Raw genomic sequence first — 18,189 nt, 5'->3', positions numbered from 1 at the left:
CATTGAGGTAGGAGGGATAAAGAAACACTATATATTAAGCAAAGCAGCAGAAAATAGGACTATCAACACCCACAACAGAGATCTTTGAGGGAAGAATAAAAAACCTGACTATTCAGGCAAGACATAGTTAAGTGGCCCTTGTGCGAATGAGATCAGTTTACCTGCTTCTTGGAAGAAATACCCTAGGCTCGTCCACAGTGTCGTAGATGGGGTCGACGGCCCTGGGCACCTTCAGCCTTCAGTGGCAAACCCCAGCTTTCTGGGCAAGGTTAGGTCATAGGTGGCTGGAGCAGGGCTGGAAGAGACTGAACCCTCCCTTAGAGGAGCGAGGGGGAAGCCCACCTTCCAGTGTCCCTGTTTCCTCACAGCAGAGGCGTGTAAGCCTGGCAGGCTTTAGCTCAATGACCTTCCTTTCCACTATTGAAGCAGGACCCACATGGCATCCTATGAGACCCCTTTGGGGTGTTGGAGCCTTTAAGGGTGTATCCTAAAAGCTGGTAGTTCCCCCTGATCTCTATTGGGCTTTTTCTGCCTCTAGGTATCTTAAGAGCCATTCTCAGAAGATCTCGCTGAGGGGTTTGAGGATCCCCATCCGCCTATATAAATCTTTTCCATATATCTGGAGCTATTTGGAAAAAAGACAGAACAGTGTTATTACCTAGATCTAATAAAGAAGGTAGTAGTTTGCAGGCGAAAAAGATTTGGTGTCTCCTATTCATCAGCATTCAAAAGAAATGTAAATTTTTTTTAAGTAATAAGCATGATATGGTAGACCCGTCGGAGTCATTGGCCTGGTGTCCAGGATTCCTGGGTTCGACTCCCGGCCAGAGCACACAGGAGAAGCGCCCATCTACCTCTCCACTCCCTCCCCTCTCCTTCCTCCCGGCCCCCCTCCTCCCGCCCACAGCCAAGGCTCCATTGGAGCAAATCCACCCTGGGCACTAAGGATGGCCCCATGGCCCCCGCCCCAGTCGCTAGAATGGCTCCGGTTGTAACAGAGCAACATCTCAGATGGGCAGAGCATTCCCCCCCGGTAGGCATGCCAGGTGGATCCCAGTCAGACGCATGCAGGAGTCTGTCTGACTGCCTCCCCATCCCCATCCTCAGAAATATACAAAAAATAAGTAAATAAAAGAAAAAATACTAAAAAAAACCCAAAAACAAACAAACAAAAAAACCACAAAAAGGGGGGGGGCATTCCCTTGTGCTAAAGCTCCAGGGAGCATGGAGTGAGCTTGAGTATGTCGTATGAAACATGGAGCTCTGTTTACTTATAAGTCTTTGAAGAAGGAGGAACTGCTGAAATAGTTTATCAGCATTTGTCCCTAAGACAGCAGTCTTTATAGTGGAAACACCATACGTAAATATTTGCTGTCTGTAGAGTAAGGGGGGAATATGGCAAATGCTGAAAAGCCATGATCTTTGTGCCCCTCCCCTCCCCCAACACCCTCCCTCTCCTCCCCCCACCCTGTAACCCCAACACTGTTGTTCATATCTCTGAGTCTCATCTTTATGTCCCACCTATGTATGGAAACATATAGTTCTTAGTTTTTTTCTGATTTACTTCTTTCACTCAGTATAATGTTATCAAGGCCCATCCATGTTGTTGTAAAAGATCCTATGTCATCATTTCTTATGGCCGAGTAGTATTCCATAGTATATATATACCAAAGCTTTTTAAGCCACTCGTCCTCTGATGGACACTTGGGCTGTTTCCAAATCTTTGCTATTGTGAACAATGCTGCCATAAACATGGGGGTGCATTTCTTCTTTTCAAACAGTGCTATGGTGTTCTTGGGGTATATTCCTAACAGTGGTATAGCTGGGTCAAAAGGCAGTTCGATTTTTAATTTCTTGAGGAATCTCCATACTGTTTTCCACAGTGGCTGCACCAGTCTGCATTCCCACCAGCAGTGCAGGAGGGTTCCCTTTTCTCCACATCCTCGCCAGCACTTATTCTGTTGTTTTATTGATGAGCGCCATTCTGACTGGTGTGAGGTGATATCTCATTGTGGTTTTAATTTGCATTTCTCTAATCATTAGTGATGTTAAACATTTTTTCATATGCCTATTGGCCATCCTTGTGTCCTCTTTGGAGAAGTGTCTATTCATTTCTTTTGCCCATTTTTGGATTGGATTGTTTGTCTTCCTGGTATTAAGTTTTACAAGGTCTTTATAAATTTTAGTTATTAGCCCCTTATCAGACGCTATGTCAAATATATTCTCCCATTGTGTAGTTTGTCTTTTTATTCTGTTCTTATTGTCTTTAGCTGTGCAGAAGCTTTTTAGTTTGATAAAGTCCCATTTGTTTATCCTGTCTTTTATTTCACTTGCCTGTGGAGAAAAATCAGCAAATATGTTGCTGCGAGAGATGTCAGAGAGCTTACTGCCTATGTTTTCTTCTAAGATGCTTATGGTTTCACGGCTTACATTCAAGTCTTTTATCCATTTTGAGTTTATTTTTGTCAGTGGTGTAAGTTGGTGGTCTAGTTTCATTTTTTTGCAGGTAGCTGTCCAGTTTTCCCAACACCATTTGTTGAAGAGGCTGTCTTTACTCCATTGTATTGTCTTACCTCCTTTGTCAAATATCAGTTGTCCGTAGAGCTGTGGGTTTATTTCTGAGTTCTCTGTTCTGTTCCATTGATCTATGTGCCTGTTCTTATGCCAGTACCATGCTGTTTTGAGTACAATAGCCTTGTAATATAACTTGATATCTGGAAGTGTGATCTTATTCTCTAACCCACCAAAAAAAAAAGGTACCAATTTCCCGCAAGTTAAAGCCCTAAACGAATGAGCAAAGTCTGGATCACCGAGCCCATGGAGTCAAACGAACAGTTTATTTGGTACAACTGCTCGACATGGATTTGATGTGAGCCTTCTCAAACCATCTGAATGCCTGTGCTTTTCAGAACCAAGGAGGTTGTCTCATACTTACTCCTCTGTGCACTTAATTCTCGGAGCTTCCATGGTCGTAAGGCTTTAGTGCTTTGTATTTTTAAAACATTTGTGTTGATTTGAGACAGAGGAGAAAGGAAAGAGAGAGAAAGAGAAACATTCATCTGTTTCTGTATGTGCCCTGACCAGGAATTGAACTGGCAACCTGTGTGTGAGGACCAACTGAGCTATCTGGCTAGGGTCATGCACTTAAAAAAAACAAACAAAAAACTTGAAACATATAAAAAAACAAAGAACCCTTTTCAACATTTTCTTAAACGATTATATTAAACAGAACGCACTCAGGTGCTAGAACTTTGCAACGATGGCGCCCTCTTGTGGTTATTCCTGTTAAGCAGCAGTTTTTCTTCTGCCCAAAGTCAGTCATGATTAGATGTTTTCTGGTTAACAGTAACTTATTTTTCTTCATTGTTTGGACAAGCATTTCCCAAGATGACATCGTGGTCCTGGATTTTTTGGGCTCACTGGTTAGTGACACTTGTTAGATGAGAGGACCTGATCTGAAAAGGGTCAGCTAGAATCAAGTCCCTGAATCTCGAAACTGAATGAGAAACAAGAGGAGGTGGGGCTGGAGTCTCTAGGTTTCACAAGCACCCCAGGTGATTTTGACACCTAAATAGATCTGCGAGCCTCGGATCCCTACTCTCACATGGGCAATGAGTCAATCTCCCCATCAGATAAAAACTATCACCCTGCATAGGTAGCTCAGTTGGTTAGAGAGCATTGCCCAGATTTGCCAAGATTGCGGATTTGATCCCCAGTCAGGGCACCCACAAGACTCAAGTGATGAATGCATAAATAAGTGGAACAACCAATCGGCGTTTCTCTAGCTCTCTCACTAAAATCAATTTTTAAAATATATATACATATATATTTTTAAAGAAAAATACCAGCCAGAGTAAATGGGTTGTAATTGGTCATCCAGGCCAGTTGGGGAAGTTTTGTCCCCTGGGATCTTCCCAGGATCATAGCTGTAGGGCTCACACTGGAGAGTCAGAGGACCTCAGGGCAGAAGTTAGAGATTCCAATGTTTTCTTTTCTTTTCTTTTTGTATTTTTCTGAAGTTGGAAACGGGGAGGCAGTCAGACAGACTCCCGCATGCACCTGACCGGGATCCACCTGGCACGCCCACCAGGGGGCGATGGTCCATCCATCTGGGGTGTCGCTCTGTTGCAACCAAAGCCATTCTAGCGCCTGAGGCAGAGGCCACAGAGCCATCCCCAATCCCCAGCGCCCGAGCCAACTTTGCTCCAATGGAGCCTTGGCTGCGGGAGGGGAAGAGAGAGACAGAGAGGAAGGAGAGGGGAAGGGGTGGAGAAGCAGATGAGCGCTTCCCCTGTGTGCCCTGGCCAGGAATACTTTCCTCAGGGACAGGGTCTGAGCACACCTGGCCACCTGGCCCGGTTAGTGGTTGGTTCTTTTGCATGCTTCCTGCACTTGCAAAGTCCCTGGGACCAGTCTGATCTGGTTGGAGCGCAGCAGGGAAGCCGGCTGTTATCTTCTGAAAGGCAAAAACAAAACAAACAAAAAACCCGGGGGGGGGGAAGAAAACTGTTAGGGTCTGTTATGAATTCTAGAATAACACGGACTTGTCCGTTGCTGACCCCTGAGGACTTGGAGGGTTTCCGTCCTGCCGTACACACCTGGCTGCAGCTAAGACCTCCAGGAGCAGTCCGTGCAGCTCTGGGAAGCTCGTGCCCGTGTCTCCGGGCGTTTTCACGTCCACGTCGACCGCCTTGCACCCGCTCCAGGCCGGGCAAAAGACGCGCTCCGAGGTGAACGCGATGAGGTTGGGCAGTGCCATCTGTCGCTGCTGACGTTTGCGCCGGCTCTCGGGCGCCACCTGGTGGCCGCTTTTTAATTTTCCTTTCTCCGGACCTCCGGAGCACTCGGCAAGGGATCAAAACTGACCGCTCTGCCCGAAGGAGAGTTCCAGGAGGGTGGAGGTGCTATCAGGTTCTTCCAGGTCATGCCCGGCTATCGGAGTTTCATTTGCTCGCGAGAATTTGTAGCTGCAGTTATTTAGGTTTCTTCTTTTCCAGCCGCCTCCGGGCAAGATCTGGGCGCGCCCTCAGGGCAGGGAGACCACCAGCCGCCGGTGCTTCTCCACCCGCAGGAGCCGATGGGTGCTTCACGGCTCTCGGACACACGGAGGTGGGGGCCGGAACAGGAGAGTAAGACGGATTCGGCCACGGACACACGCGTGGGATTCATCTCGCCGGGTTCTTTCCCGAGGTGAGAAATGTTCTGCTTACACGCAGAGAGAAGGGATATATCGCTTCGTTAAGAAAATGAACTAAAGTTGAGTGAGGTCTGATTCAAGTGCCCCGAGCAGAGTTCCAGGGCGCCCGCGGTGATATCGGGCTTGTTCCGATCCTAGTCGGGCGCTTTTCTTCCCCAGGAAGTCGTCCTTGTGTAAAGGTCACGGGCCAACAGAACTTCTGGCCTCCCCGCATGGGGCTGCCTGGACCGGTAGACGAGTATCCAGCAGTGCTTCTCCGCCAGCGGGTGCTCCGCGGGGAGCGCGAGGGAGCATTTGCGTGGTCAGACGCCGCTTTCTATCGGAGGTGGGGCCAGCGCAGGTGATGCGAGAATGCGGTTTAGAAACGTGTGAGGGGCGCGCCGGCTCGCCCACGGAAACGCGTCGGTGCTGGTTACCGGACTGCGTTTTTTTGGGCTGCTCCCGAGGTGGAGGGAAGCCAGCCCAGGACGTGTGAGCCCAGGACGTGGGTAGAGGCCCACGTAAAAAGCCGCAATCCGTGCCGAAGATCCGTTCAAGGAAGCGTTATTGGAGCTTTTTGTCGAGTACATGAAAACGCAGTAGTTAGGTGTAAGGGAAGGGATTGGGGGGTGCTTCCAGGGCCTGAGGGCAGAGTTCCCGGGGACCGGCGGAGCTGTCAGCGCTGAATTCTGCCCCTGGAGATTGCCTATTTTGTTGTAGGGTCACGAGCTGTGATCTTGGCCGCAACTCCCAACTCCGGTGTGGGACAGGCGGGATAGGAAAGGAGGACCAGCTCTTGCCCGGACGTTGGCCCGTTCCACAAGAGCGGGTGCTGTGTGGGGGAAATGTATGCGGCGAAGGGTGTGCAACTGCTTCGCCCGCGGATACGCGTGTTATTAGTCTTTGAGTTCAGATTATACCGAGGCTTGCTCCCAAAATGCGGGGACTAGCTTAGGTTGTGGAAGGAGTTATACAGGTAGGGAGGGATGTGGTCCACTGGTTGTGAAAGATCCTTTGCAAGGAGCGCTTACAAAGAGTTCCCGCCCAAGTCCAGAGGAGACGGCAACAGGAAAAATAGGTACGATATGGTGGCCACCATGGCCCGAGAAGGGAGTTTTGCAAGGCCTCAGCCGCTAACCCAGGGCCGCGCTGAAGGGGGGGGGTTTTACCAGCACCTACGGAGGCACATGCCCCACGGGTTAGCGGGAAGCTCGCGTGCTCAGAAGATGGCCTGGCCCATTCCCCAAGGGGGGGTGGAACCACCGTGGGTGTTGCAGAAGGTGTTAGGTAGAAGGCGCGGCATGTTGGGGTCGCGCGATGCGTGGTTTCCCGGCACCAAAAGTATGGTTAATTTCTGAGCCCGCTATCCTAGGTGTGTATCAGCCTGGCGCGCGCTGCATGTTGGAGTCCCCCAGTAAGCGGCGGTCGCCGGTGAGGCAATGTTCATCAGAGGTGCCTCCGTGTCCCCGAAGGTACGGCAACGGTAAGGGTAGAGTGTGGCCTCAGAGCGCGAGGGAGCGTTCCATGGGGTCGTGGGAGCTGTTAGGGCCCTCTCGGTTACTCCCGAGTGTCCTTGGCGCACACACATTATGGGAGGGATTGTATCGAGTGTTCGGTGTGCCTGTCGACGCTCTTCCCAGCCTAATATTGGTCCACCCGGGTGCAAGCCAGTGGACTTAGCGCCCGTGGGAGCCAACCAGGGCTCGGCGGGGAGCGGGGTACCCTGCGCCCAGACCTCGGCCCGCTCCGGAAATGGGGTCGATGCGGATCGTGCGGCGAAGCATTAGGGAGAAGGGCTCGGTCTCGGGCATGCGTTGGGTGCTGGTCATGAGATTGGGTTCCAGAACTTGCTTCCAAGGTGTGGGGGGCTGGTTCAGGAGGTGCTGGGAGCCCATGTAGGAGGTTGCAAGCGCGGTGAAGTCCCGTTCGTGGGAAACACCTATAGAATTTTCCCTGTTCGTACCCTCAGGCAGAAACCCAGGTGTGTTGTGAAGGAATGTGTTGGCGGTGATTGCAAAAGCGCGAGGAGTTCCACGGGGCGGTCCCAACACGCTGTCGGCACCGCACCTGCTCTTGGTGGTTGTACTTGCAGGATTTATAGGGCATGGTTTTTACAACTCCTGACCCGTGTGGGGCAGCCCTGGTCAGAAGATGAGCTCCTGCTAGTGCACCTCCGCCCGCGGAGAGCCAACCAGAGCTCCGCAGGGAACTAGAGCGTGCCAGTACCATCACCGACCTTTTCCACAGGACACTGCGGGTTGGATGTGGGGAGGCACTGAGTGTGACTGCATTGCCTGCGGGCACGCGTGGATAACTGGCCTTTCAAATCTGATCGGTTACAAGGACAGGAGGCCACGGTTCCTGGTTAGGCCCCTTCGTGGGAAAGCACCTCCAAAGTTTCTAAGCCCAGAGATGCAGACGGTAATAGATGAGGAGAGATGGGTGTGTGCGTGCAATGCCCGGGGGGGAGAGTTCCAGGGGCTTTGGGGAGTTGTTAGGGTTTCCTTTCGGTCATAGGTCATACACGGCCATGGATGATGCATTTATGGAGCATTGCCTTTTTTAGGGCTGTGCTTTTCACACGCATTTCCAGTCCACAATGGTGGGCCAACCGGGACCAGTAAGACACGAGAGCCCACAGGAAAGGGTGCCTGGCTCCCAGACGCCAGCTTACTCCGGAAAGGGCGCTGATCCATGTGGTGTGGGTAAAGCGTAAGCAATATATAATCCGATTTGGCTTTGGGCATTGCGTGGGTGCCTAGCCTGGGATTATTTCCGGGTTTGTTCTGAGGCGGGGGGCCGGCCCCAGGAGTTGCAATGGAGCTCATGTGTAGGAGGCCACAAAAACCTGTGGGGGGGTTGTAGTCTGCTTGTGGGGAAGAGCCTCTTGACTCGGTACACGGTAACACAGGGCGCAGGGTAAGGGATGAGAGCGAGGTGCCTGCAGTTTGGCGGAGGAGAGCTCCATGGTGCCAGCCGTGCTATATGAGGGTCATCCCAATCACACCTGGGGGGGCGTCAGCACATCTCTTCCACGGAGATTGTTACCTGCAAGGTCGTTAGGGTGTGACTCTTGCCACAATTCCAGCCCAAGTGTGGGGCCGCCTGGAAGGGGTTAAATAGCACTCACTGGTTCACCAGGACCCACAGGAGGTAAACGGGAAGAGGAGGGTTTTTTGATGGTAAGACACTGGCTTTTGTGGACCACGCTGGAGTAGTGTTGTGGTGCCAGCACGGGTCTTGCGGGGGGTGGTAAGGGGGAGCAGGTGTGAGGGGCGGGCTAGGCCATGGGCATGCGTGGGTCCAGCAGTTAGGTTGGGTTTTCTCACCGTACTTTAGGGACTGGCTTGAGATGGTGTGGGGATCAACCTGTGCCTCCTGTGGAGCCCGCAGGTGTAGGGGCCATGCTCCGCAGTCAGGTACATTCATCAGAGGCGTCTCCACTCGGGATTTGGACAAGGATCCACACCCTGGAGATCATCAGGTAGCAATAATAGGTAAGAGATGGGGCAGTGCCTCAGGGAGAGTCCTGGGGGGGAGGGTTGCTTCGGTCGTGATCAGGTCTGCTGCAGTGCGTCTATTTGCGTGGAGAATCCCTTTCAGGGTCATGAGCATTACTGTCCCGAACTCCCGGCAAAAGCGGGGGGGGGCCTTAAGAAAAGGGCATCAGCATCCGCCACTGAACCAAACCCCACTGTATGAAAACGGGACAAGAGTTGTTTGATGCCTGCCAGCCCCAGTATGTTCTGGGATGGAAGCCCGTGGGGAGTGCTGACAAGCGTAGCTTTCCATGCACATGCCATGTGCAGTCTAAAAGATGGCTGTTTTTGAATTTCCTGGGGCTCTCTCACTAGGTGCTTTTTGGTGGGGGGTTGACAGACTCCATAGGGCTGTACGTGAAACCAGGGTGGGAGAACGCGGGTCCCCCCCCAGTGTGAGGGAGTGTTAGCAAACCTTTCTGTAGAATTTGAGCAGGGCGCGTCCAGTCACTGTGGCAGGTGAGCCCAGGTCAGAGGACTTGGTGCTGCTGTCAGGCATCTCTTTGGGGGGGGTTGTGAGTTTTGGGGCAGTGAGGTTTTGACAGCCCTCTCGGTTGCTCACACAGCTCTCCCCTAAGAGCATTCCTCATCCATGACTGTGGCCCTCCTGTGCTCGCAGATCTAGGCCCCAACCTGCGCACACGAGGGAGGAACCAGACGCTCTATTGGCTCGGCCTGTCACCCGTCCTCTCCATGTATCGGGCTGAGCCTGATGTCGGTGGCCGAGGCTGGCGTCTTCTCCACGGTCCGTCTGCTCGCCCTGTGCTGTGTGGTTTGAACATACCAATTCAGCAGCGGCCTTAGGTTGTTCCTCGCCACCCATCCCATCCTGTGTTCCAGATCCGACCACCTGATGGGGTTATTGGGCCCCCATGGGGGGCCACACGATTGGCTCGTGGGAGGACTGGGCTGTTGGAGGCGAGTGTATGTAGTGGGATCTCATGGCCCCACTCGGTGCTCGTTTGCCAGGAAGTATCCTCCGTGGGAAGTGACCCTTTCTCCTGGGGCGAGATCGCTCCCATTTGTTCTGCCACCATGGACCCAGGAGGTCTGTGGCAGAGGTACTGAAATTGTGTATGGGAGGATTGGTGAGCGGGCAGCGGCTCCAGGATGCTCTCATGACCTGCGGCTTGGCCCTGCAGACAAGTGCCGTCATTTTCTTCTCCCGAAACCGAGGAGCTTTGTGTCCTGAGGTCTCTAAGCAGCCAGGCTATCTGGGTGAGTTTATCCCAACCGTCGTAGCTGGAACTCACGCTTTGTGAGGAGAGAATATTGCCATGTGTAGGTAGTATGGGCGCCCAACCCTCCTTTGTACACTTAGTAAAAAGTCGGCTCAAGCTGAGGGCAGGAACGGGCCCTGGGCTGCTTGGGCTACAGTAGCAGAGCCACCATGGGAGTGCAAACTGGTCTCGCTATCCAGTGTCTGCTGGGAAGTTTGAAGTTCAGGGCTTTGTGGCCTGGAAAAGACTGGGCAGCTGGAGTGAGGTCTGCTGTGGTCCGTGCTTTCAAGCCGGGAAATTTTCCTGAGCCCAGTTCCATTGCCGTGGGGGCTTGGGGGGGCCACCCTTAAAAGTTTATGGGAGCTGTGGCCAAGCACCAGGGCGTCTCCTCCAAGAGGAGCAGCTTCCTCTTCCATATGAGACTGCCATCTTCCTACTTTGCTGGTCCATGAAGCTTAAAGTATCAACTTTCCTGCTCCGTTGGAAACTAAGGGGTCCCAGCAGGCCCACCTGCACTGCATCTATGGGCCTCTCCAGTTGAGTGCAAGAGATGCTACGATAAGCTGGAGCCCCCCCTGCCTCCAGTGATTGGAGGGTGGTCCCAATATGTTGGATTTTTGCGGGTTTGATCCTGCTCACCAGTACTGTGGAAGAATCAACCCAGGGAAGGGTTTCAGAAATTCTTTTTTCTCAAGTCAACTGAAGGCGGCTCCAATTACATGCTCACTGCTGCCGTGGTGGGTGTGCTCTGCCATGGACCCTCTGGGGGGCCATGTGATCTGGTGGGGTTTGACCCTGAAAAGGATGTGTAAGGGGAAGTGGAGTTGAATAACTGGGGGGGGGCCCTGGCCGGTTGGCTCAACGGTAGAGCGTCGACCTGGCGTGCCGGGGGACCCGGGTCCAGTTCCCAGCCAGGGCACATAGGAGAAGCGCTCTTTTGCTTCTCCACCCCAGGCGCTAGAGCATCACTGTGATGGGCGTGCCGGGTTGATCCCAGTCGGGCGCATGCGGGAGTCTGTCTCTCCCTGTTTGCAGCTTCAGGAAAAATAACTGGGGGGGGAAGCCTGGCCGGTTGGATTCAGTGGTTAGAGCATCGGCCTGGTGTGCGGAAGGTCCCGGGTTTAATTCCCAGCCAGGGCACACAGGAGAAGTGCCCATCTGTTCCTCCACTCTGTCTCTCTTCCCCTCCCACAGGCGCAAGGTTCCATGGGAGCAAAGATGACCCGGGTGCTGGGGATGGCCTCTGCCGCTAGAGTGGTTCTGGTCGCAACAGAGCAACGCCCCGGATGGGCAGAGCATCATCGCCCCCTGTGGGCGTGCCAGGTGGATCCCGGTCAGGCGCATGCGGGAGTCTGACTTTACCTCCCCCTTTCTAGCTTCAGAAAAAGAATAAGTAAGGGTCCTCTTTACCTTTGAGGTAAAGATGGTGGCAAAGTTCCTGCACAAGCATGACTTGGTCGGCTGCTGGGGGTGCATAGCATAGCAGGGTTGGTAGATGGCCGAGTTCTTTGCCAAGTGTGGTGTTTGGCAACAGAGGGGGGGGGCCCTAGTGTGTGACTGAAAGATGTTCCAGCCCATGTGCTCCTTCCAGAGCTTGTTCAAGCCCACTGCTGAAACAAGAGAGGCAGTTCTGTGGCTGACCTATAACCCCAGATGGGGTACTGCACAGAAACCACACACTATCTGTGTGGCATCATGTTTGTGCATGCTGTGGATGGGTCAGGTGGGTAACGGATGTTTGAGCTAGATAACACGCCTATAGCCCCAAAACCCAACTGTGCTGCTCCCCTTTCACATGGATGTTTGAAACCCTATTTTCTCTGTGTGTGGGGGGTTGTTCTATGGCTGGGTCCAGGTGAGCCTGCCCTGGGGTGTGGTCACAGCTCTCTAGCATCACTGTGGTGGGTTTCATCCCACTACAGCCAATAACACCCAGTGCTTTGGACATCCTTGCTGCGGGAGCATCCCTGAGGTTTTGAGTTGAGGTCTTTATGGGTAACAGTTAACTGTCCCACCCTGGGGTGTATAGGCTTGAGGTGCTCAAGTCCCTGTCCCAGAGCTCTGCCCTTTTGGGTGGCAGGTCACAGCTTGTAGGTTTTCCTCTATTACTTACCAGTAAGCTCCTTTTTTGTGGTCCCCGCTTTTAGTCTCTAGCTGTTGGTCAGGATACTCTCGTCCTGTGAGCTCAGGGATGTTAGAGTGTGGTGTGCACCTTTGGGCCATTGTCCTAGGACTTGGAGCCAGATGAGAGCACAATTGGTGAGGTAATGAAGTTTGGGAGTCTGGGTGTCCTGGAGTCACTCATCTGGCCCCCTTGGACCTGCTTTATGACAGGTGAATATGTAGCTTAGCCTGGCTTATTGGGCTTCTGGTGCTTCTCCTGGAAGGGGGGGGGCTCTGTGGGAGTGAACCATTATACAGGTGCTTGCTCTCCCTTCCAGCCTTAAGAGGGCCTCATCCACCCTCTACTGCTGTGGGTATGATATGTTGTGTTTCCCCCAGTTGCTTTTCAAATCCAGAGCTCTGCCAACTCTGAAATAGGATTATGGCCTTTCACTTAACTGCCGTTGCCTTGTCACATATACATAGGGCTTTTTCTAAGTTTTCCTACTGTGGGGGGGGGAACTTGTCAGGTTGGTTTTTATATAATGGCTCTTAAATTCTCACTGCCTTGTAAATTCTCACTGCCTTGCACAGTTCCACTTGACCTCAAGTGTATGTGTGGGTCTCTGTGTGAACAAGGAGGGCTGGGCTAGGTAGGCTGCTTGATAGGTGTCCTGCCCTGATTGGAGTTGTTTGAAGGCTTTTTTTTTTTAAATTAATAAAAAGGTTGCTGTGCAATATAAATCTTTGAAGATACAATGCATATTTTATAAATTCCATACGGAAAAGAATCCTTCAACTGTCAGCTTCAGTAATCCTTGTTGGTGTGCTCACCATTTACAAGGAAGACATCATTGAACACCACCTGTCACAGAGACTGTCCTAAAATTTTTGTTGAAGGGTCCACTACTATAGCTCTTATTTTTACTGCTGGAGACTTGTATCGAGTCTTGTAAGCTTGAAGGTGTGAACCAGCAGCTGCCATTTGGCCTTAATATGTGTTAGTATATAATGTCCGTAGGTGCTTTTCCCGTTATAAAGATTGCTAGATTAAGAACAGAAATATGTAACCCTAACCCCTGGGCTTTTCCAGTCACTGTGAAAAAGTGTTGTAAGGCAATTGAAGGTTTACAAAAAAAGGTTCACCTTGCAAATTGTCAAAGTGACAGCAGTGCAAGGTCTACTTTAGCCTCATCCACCGGACGACGGGCCCCTCCGGCCAGGTCTCCACGAGCAGGCTCCACCTCCCTCTCCAGACAAAGGGTTGTAACCTGGAAAGAGAAAAAGCAACAGTGGTTTTTTTAGTCATCTCACTTATTTGTGAAAATAGGCCAGAAAATGCAGGCTTTCCCCCCCACCTTAAACATCTCCAGGGGGCTGCTTAACGTGACCATGCTTTTTCCTTCCATTGGCTCATTTGTTAACCCACATCACATACACAACCATCCAAATCTTTAGTGTTCCCGTACAAAGCAAGCAGGAGAAATCCCTGTGTGAGGTTGTTGGGTTACTTACCACCTCCTCTCAAAGGCTTCTTAACTTTTCGTTTCATGAAGCTTGAAGTAGTAGAGGGCTCTGGACTGTTTTCTTCCTGTTTGTGTACAGACAGGCACTTAGGCGGGGGGAGACCCAGACAGACACATCCACTTAAAATTATAGCCCAGTCAGAACTCACCTGAGGTTTCTTCGCATTTCCTTTGTAACTTCTTCCTTCTTGCATGCTGTCCCACATCTCAATCTTCTGTCTCCTTTTCTCTTCTTGGAGCTTTCAATTGAGGAAGGAAAGGACCATTATATGCGGCTTAGTGTCTGTTGCCGATAGCTTGTTGGTTGGTTGCAGATGGGATTTCATTATTCTAAGTCACTATATATTTGAGCTAGCTTGCGCTGGCTCTTAAATGTAACGCCAGTGGTTTCCTGGCACACTCTATACTTTGAAGCAAAGGAGGGGGGCGTTTCTGGGTTAATTCAGTTTGAATTTAGACAGCTTTTATACACAAATCATTTTAATTACAATTTTAGCAGTGTTATATTTTCATATGGGTGCTAGGCTTATACCAGATGCAGTTTTTCAAGTAACGATTTGTTAGGGGATGCTCAAAGACAGAACAGCCGTGGCCAGTTGGCTCAGCTGTTAGAGCAGGAGTCCTGGGTTCGACTCCTAGCCAGGGCGGCACACAGGAGAAGCCCGAGGCTCCATTGGAGCAAAGATGGGCCCAGGCGCTAGAGTGGTCTGACTTGCCTCCCTGTTTTCCAGAAAAGGGAGGAAGGAAGATGGTTCTGGGAAAATTTCCCCCCGTTTTATTTATAAGACACGTGGACGTGAGTTGAAAGGTTTCATCCTAATTGGAGAGGGAGAGGGAGGCGAAGGGGTTGACCAGATGGCCCAGCTGATAAAAAGCATCATCTCAATACACCCCTGCTATCTACAAGGCTGCATCAAGGCAATGGAATGAATGTGGGTATTTCTTATACACATTGGGCCCCTGTACACCCAAAAATGGTGCTACAGGAACCTACAGTTGTGATGTGACAAACTGCACAATGAAAAAGGTGGTCAAGCCTGACCAGGCAGTGGCACAGTGGATAGTGTCGGACTGGGATGTGGAAGACCCTGAAGTTGCTGGCTCAAGCAAGGGGGTTCCTCAGTCTGCTGTAGGACACAAAAGTGATCAATTCTAACCAACTGAAAAAAATGCCAAAAAGCCTCTAAAGCAGGGGCCGCACAATCGCGAGTTTGAGACCCCTGCTCTAAAGCATTGTATGTAAACTAAATCATACCTGTCTCAGTTTTTCCTTATGCTTCTCAACCTGTGCATTTAACTCTTCTTGCATTTTCAAACGAGCAGCTGCTAAAGCCTCTTGTCGTTTCACAACAGCATCAGGTTCTACAATGAAACAAAAAAATTAAGCTGAACCAACTTGTCTAGACTGGAAAGAATCCATAATATTATAAATTTAATATAAAAAGTACAGACATCAACTGATGAAAACATTTACATATTTTTGGCTGCTTAGGGGTGTAGGAGACCACTCCACAGCCATAGTTCTTAGCCCAGGTTAAAAACCGATGTCACTGTTACAAGTGCAAAACTCTAGTCCTGTGTTCTGCTGGACACACCAAGATTTCATGCCATGGCCTGGACATCTCCAAACACCCAGTCTTTGGGTCGACCAGCATTCTAGAACACAGCCAAGGAAACAAGTTTTCTGGTCACTAGCCTCACTTTAGCTTCTTCATGGAAGGAGTAAATCCTTCTGCCCCAGCACTCATAGAAAACACCCAACTTACCTGTTATTGTCTACTCTGAAGCGATCTGCTCATCTGTTCAGACCCAACACCATACTGTAAGTGTGAATTTCTGTTGGGTCATTTTTAGAATGAAACCACGAAGTGCAGTTTTTTAATTACCTTTTTAACACAACACTGCACTCCAAACACCATACACACACAGTGACTTTCTGCAGTGCTCCCTAAAAGCAACCCTCTTTGATGTGCCCATCCCATCACCACACCTGTGGACAGAGATGGCGGGTGCTGTTCCTGAAACCCTGCATCTCAGGTTATTACAACTGTACTTTGTAATTTGCTCTTGGGCATGTGGCTAACAATCAAAAAGACTGGGAGCCTGACCTGTGGTGGTGCAGCACCTGGAATGCTGAGCTCACCAGTTCAAAACCCTGGGCTTGCTGGTCAAGGCACACATGGGAGTTGATGCCTCCTACTCCTCCCCCTTCTCTTTCTCTATCCACTCTAAGATAAATTTAAAAAAAAAAGACACTTGAGATACATACTTAGCAAACATCACTTAAAACCTAGACCTTGGTACAGGAGCTGCCTGGCATATGGATGTCCCAGGTTCAATTCCCAGTCAGTCAGGGCACACAGAAGTGCCCATCTGCTTCTCCACTCCCTCCCCCTCTTGCTTCTTTACCTTTCTCTCTTTCCCCTCTTTCCCTATAGCAGTGGCTCAATTGGAGCGACTTGGCCCCAGGCACTTAGGATGGCTCCATGGCCTGTGCTTCAGATGCTAAGAAAACCTCAGTTGCTGAGCAACAGAGCAATGCCCCAGATGGGCAGAACATCGCCCCCTAGTGGGCTTGCCACCTGCTTGGTGCACATGCAGGAGCCTGTCTTTGCCTCCCCTCCTCTCACTGAAATATATATATAAAAAGACTGGGAATGGCAGAACCACAGGGTTTCATGGGAAAGGAGAGGCATGTTGGAGCGAATGACCACTTTCAGGACTCTGCTTTCCTCCCCAACCTCAGTAACCATGGTAACGCAGGTGAAGAACAACTTGTGCTTAATTAGGCTATTCTCAAAGCACTTAATGTTTCTTTGGAGTATAGTCCTTAGACATGTAGCTTCTAACCACTGAAAAGGCAACCACTTTGGAGGGAATGATTTTTTTAAAACAAACCAGTGTAATCTGAAATCAGGTCTAATGAGCAAGTTGTAATTAAATTATAGTGAACATGAAGAATGAAACAACTCGGAGTCAGTCAGCAGACCCCACGAGTGAAGTTTTCAATCTCATTCATCCCGGCAATGAATGAAGACCCAACACCCCTCACCAGGCAGTATTTCCCACCTCCATGAAAAACCCGAGAAAAGAAAATCAAGGGTGCCTCAAGCTAGATAGCTTAATTGGTTATCGCCTGGAAGCATACAGGACGTTCCTCTCTTTCTAAAATCAATAAAATAAACATAAAAAAAATCAGTGGCACACATTCACCAGTTGTCAGGCATAGAATGGGTCTCCTCGCGGCACTCACTGACTCGCAACGACACCCCGGCTCCGTGGTCAGGTACTAACCCGGGGCGGCCGCCGCTGGGTCCAAGCGCCTCCGCCGCAGGGTCCGTAGGTGTGGGGAGAGCTTCAACAGGACCAGGTACAGCAGAACGCAGCTGAAGACGATGTGCCAGCCGTAGGCGGCCAGCAGGGAGCCCACTGCAAGGAAGAGCGCCGTTAGCCAGAACCCTGCCGAAAGCAGGCCCACCCCTGGGAGCAGAGAAGTGAAAAGAAGGAAGAACAGCGCACAGCCCCTGGGAATGCGGAGAGCCTGGGGCGGCGCGGGAGGACCGGGGCAGCGCACAGCCCCGGGGAAAGCGGGGAGCCTGGGGCGGCGCGGGAGGACCGGGGCAGCGCACAGCCCCGGGGAAAGCGGGGAGCCTGGGGCGGCGCGGGAGGACCGGGGCAGCGCACAGCCCCGGGGAAAGCGGGGAGCCTGGGCCAGCGCAGGTGGTACCGGCGGGCGAGGTGCAGGTGGGAGAAGAAAAGCAGAGACGGTGCTGGAGGGAGGGAGACTACTGGGCAGACTGCACCGGTGACACCGACCTCCCCTGATTAACCCATGTCAGCCCGACACACTCATTCCATGGAGGAACGAAAGGTGCGGATGAGCAGGGCAGGGGCGAGAAGCGAGGACGGGAGACAAACGCGCGGGCCCAGCGGAGCCCGGCCACCGCAACCCGACCGTGTGTTTAGCAGGAAGGGGCCTGAGCCCAGGCCCGGCCCGGCCCAGCCGGCCGCACAGCGGAGAACGACGCGCCGAAGATGGCGGCGCCGCTACCTGACTGCCACCCCGCTGCCATCCCGCTGCCCCGCGGCGACTCACCGGTGACGTGCAGGAAGCGTAGCCCCTCGCTCTCCAGAGCGGGACGCGTGGACAGAGGCGGCTCCGGGTCCCGCTCCATGGCCGACGGAGCTCCCTAGGACTAGTGGAGGCCCCGCCGCGTCAGTTCCGGCCTTCGGCTTCCGGCCCGCCCCTACGTATACGTGCCGGGGGCGTGGTTTTAGTGGTGTGTCCAGTCACGGCGCAACGCTGTGAGATTGGCGGGGCAGAGGGGCGGGCAGAGGTCCGAAGCTGGCTAGGCATTGGATAGCCCTGAAGGCATTTTGGCGACTCGCGATTGGCCAGAGATGGTCACGGGACTGCCCTTATTACTGTTTACTATTTAAAAAGGATTCTTCTTGATTGGTATTAATAGGAGAAACATGGCCTTGTAGCACATATTTATGCAATCAGCGCCTGAGTCTTCTCTGTGCTCTGAGCAGGGCTCGAACTGGCAACCTGAGCGTTTGCAGACTGGTGCTCTAAATAACTGAGCTAATCCACAGTTAGGTGGGTGCTTGCGCTCTTGACG

The 18,189-nt window shown here is 51.7% G+C and overlaps 1 protein-coding gene across 1 annotated transcript; it reads right to left on the bottom strand.

The window, feature by feature from the left end:
• Positions 1 to 12,782: 12,782 nt before the first annotated feature.
• On the bottom strand, positions 12,783 to 17,804 carry SELENOS (selenoprotein S). The gene is made up of 6 exons (XM_066238742.1): positions 17,661 to 17,804; positions 16,859 to 16,993; positions 14,820 to 14,926; positions 13,714 to 13,803; positions 13,554 to 13,629; positions 12,783 to 13,309 (listed from the first exon to the last, which is right to left on the bottom strand). Exons 1-6 carry the CDS (start codon positions 17,737 to 17,739, stop codon positions 13,230 to 13,232), a joined length of 567 nt encoding a protein of 188 aa, XP_066094839.1. The 5' UTR covers positions 17,740 to 17,804; the 3' UTR covers positions 12,783 to 13,229.
• Positions 17,805 to 18,189: the final 385 nt, after the last annotated feature.

This window comes from Saccopteryx bilineata, chromosome 7 (assembly GCF_036850765.1).
Source record: "Saccopteryx bilineata isolate mSacBil1 chromosome 7, mSacBil1_pri_phased_curated, whole genome shotgun sequence".
In the NCBI taxonomy this organism is placed as follows: Eukaryota; Metazoa; Chordata; class Mammalia; order Chiroptera; family Emballonuridae; genus Saccopteryx; species Saccopteryx bilineata.
The sequence above is the reverse complement of the archived record's forward strand: the minus strand, read 5'-3'. Positions and strand labels throughout refer to the sequence as shown.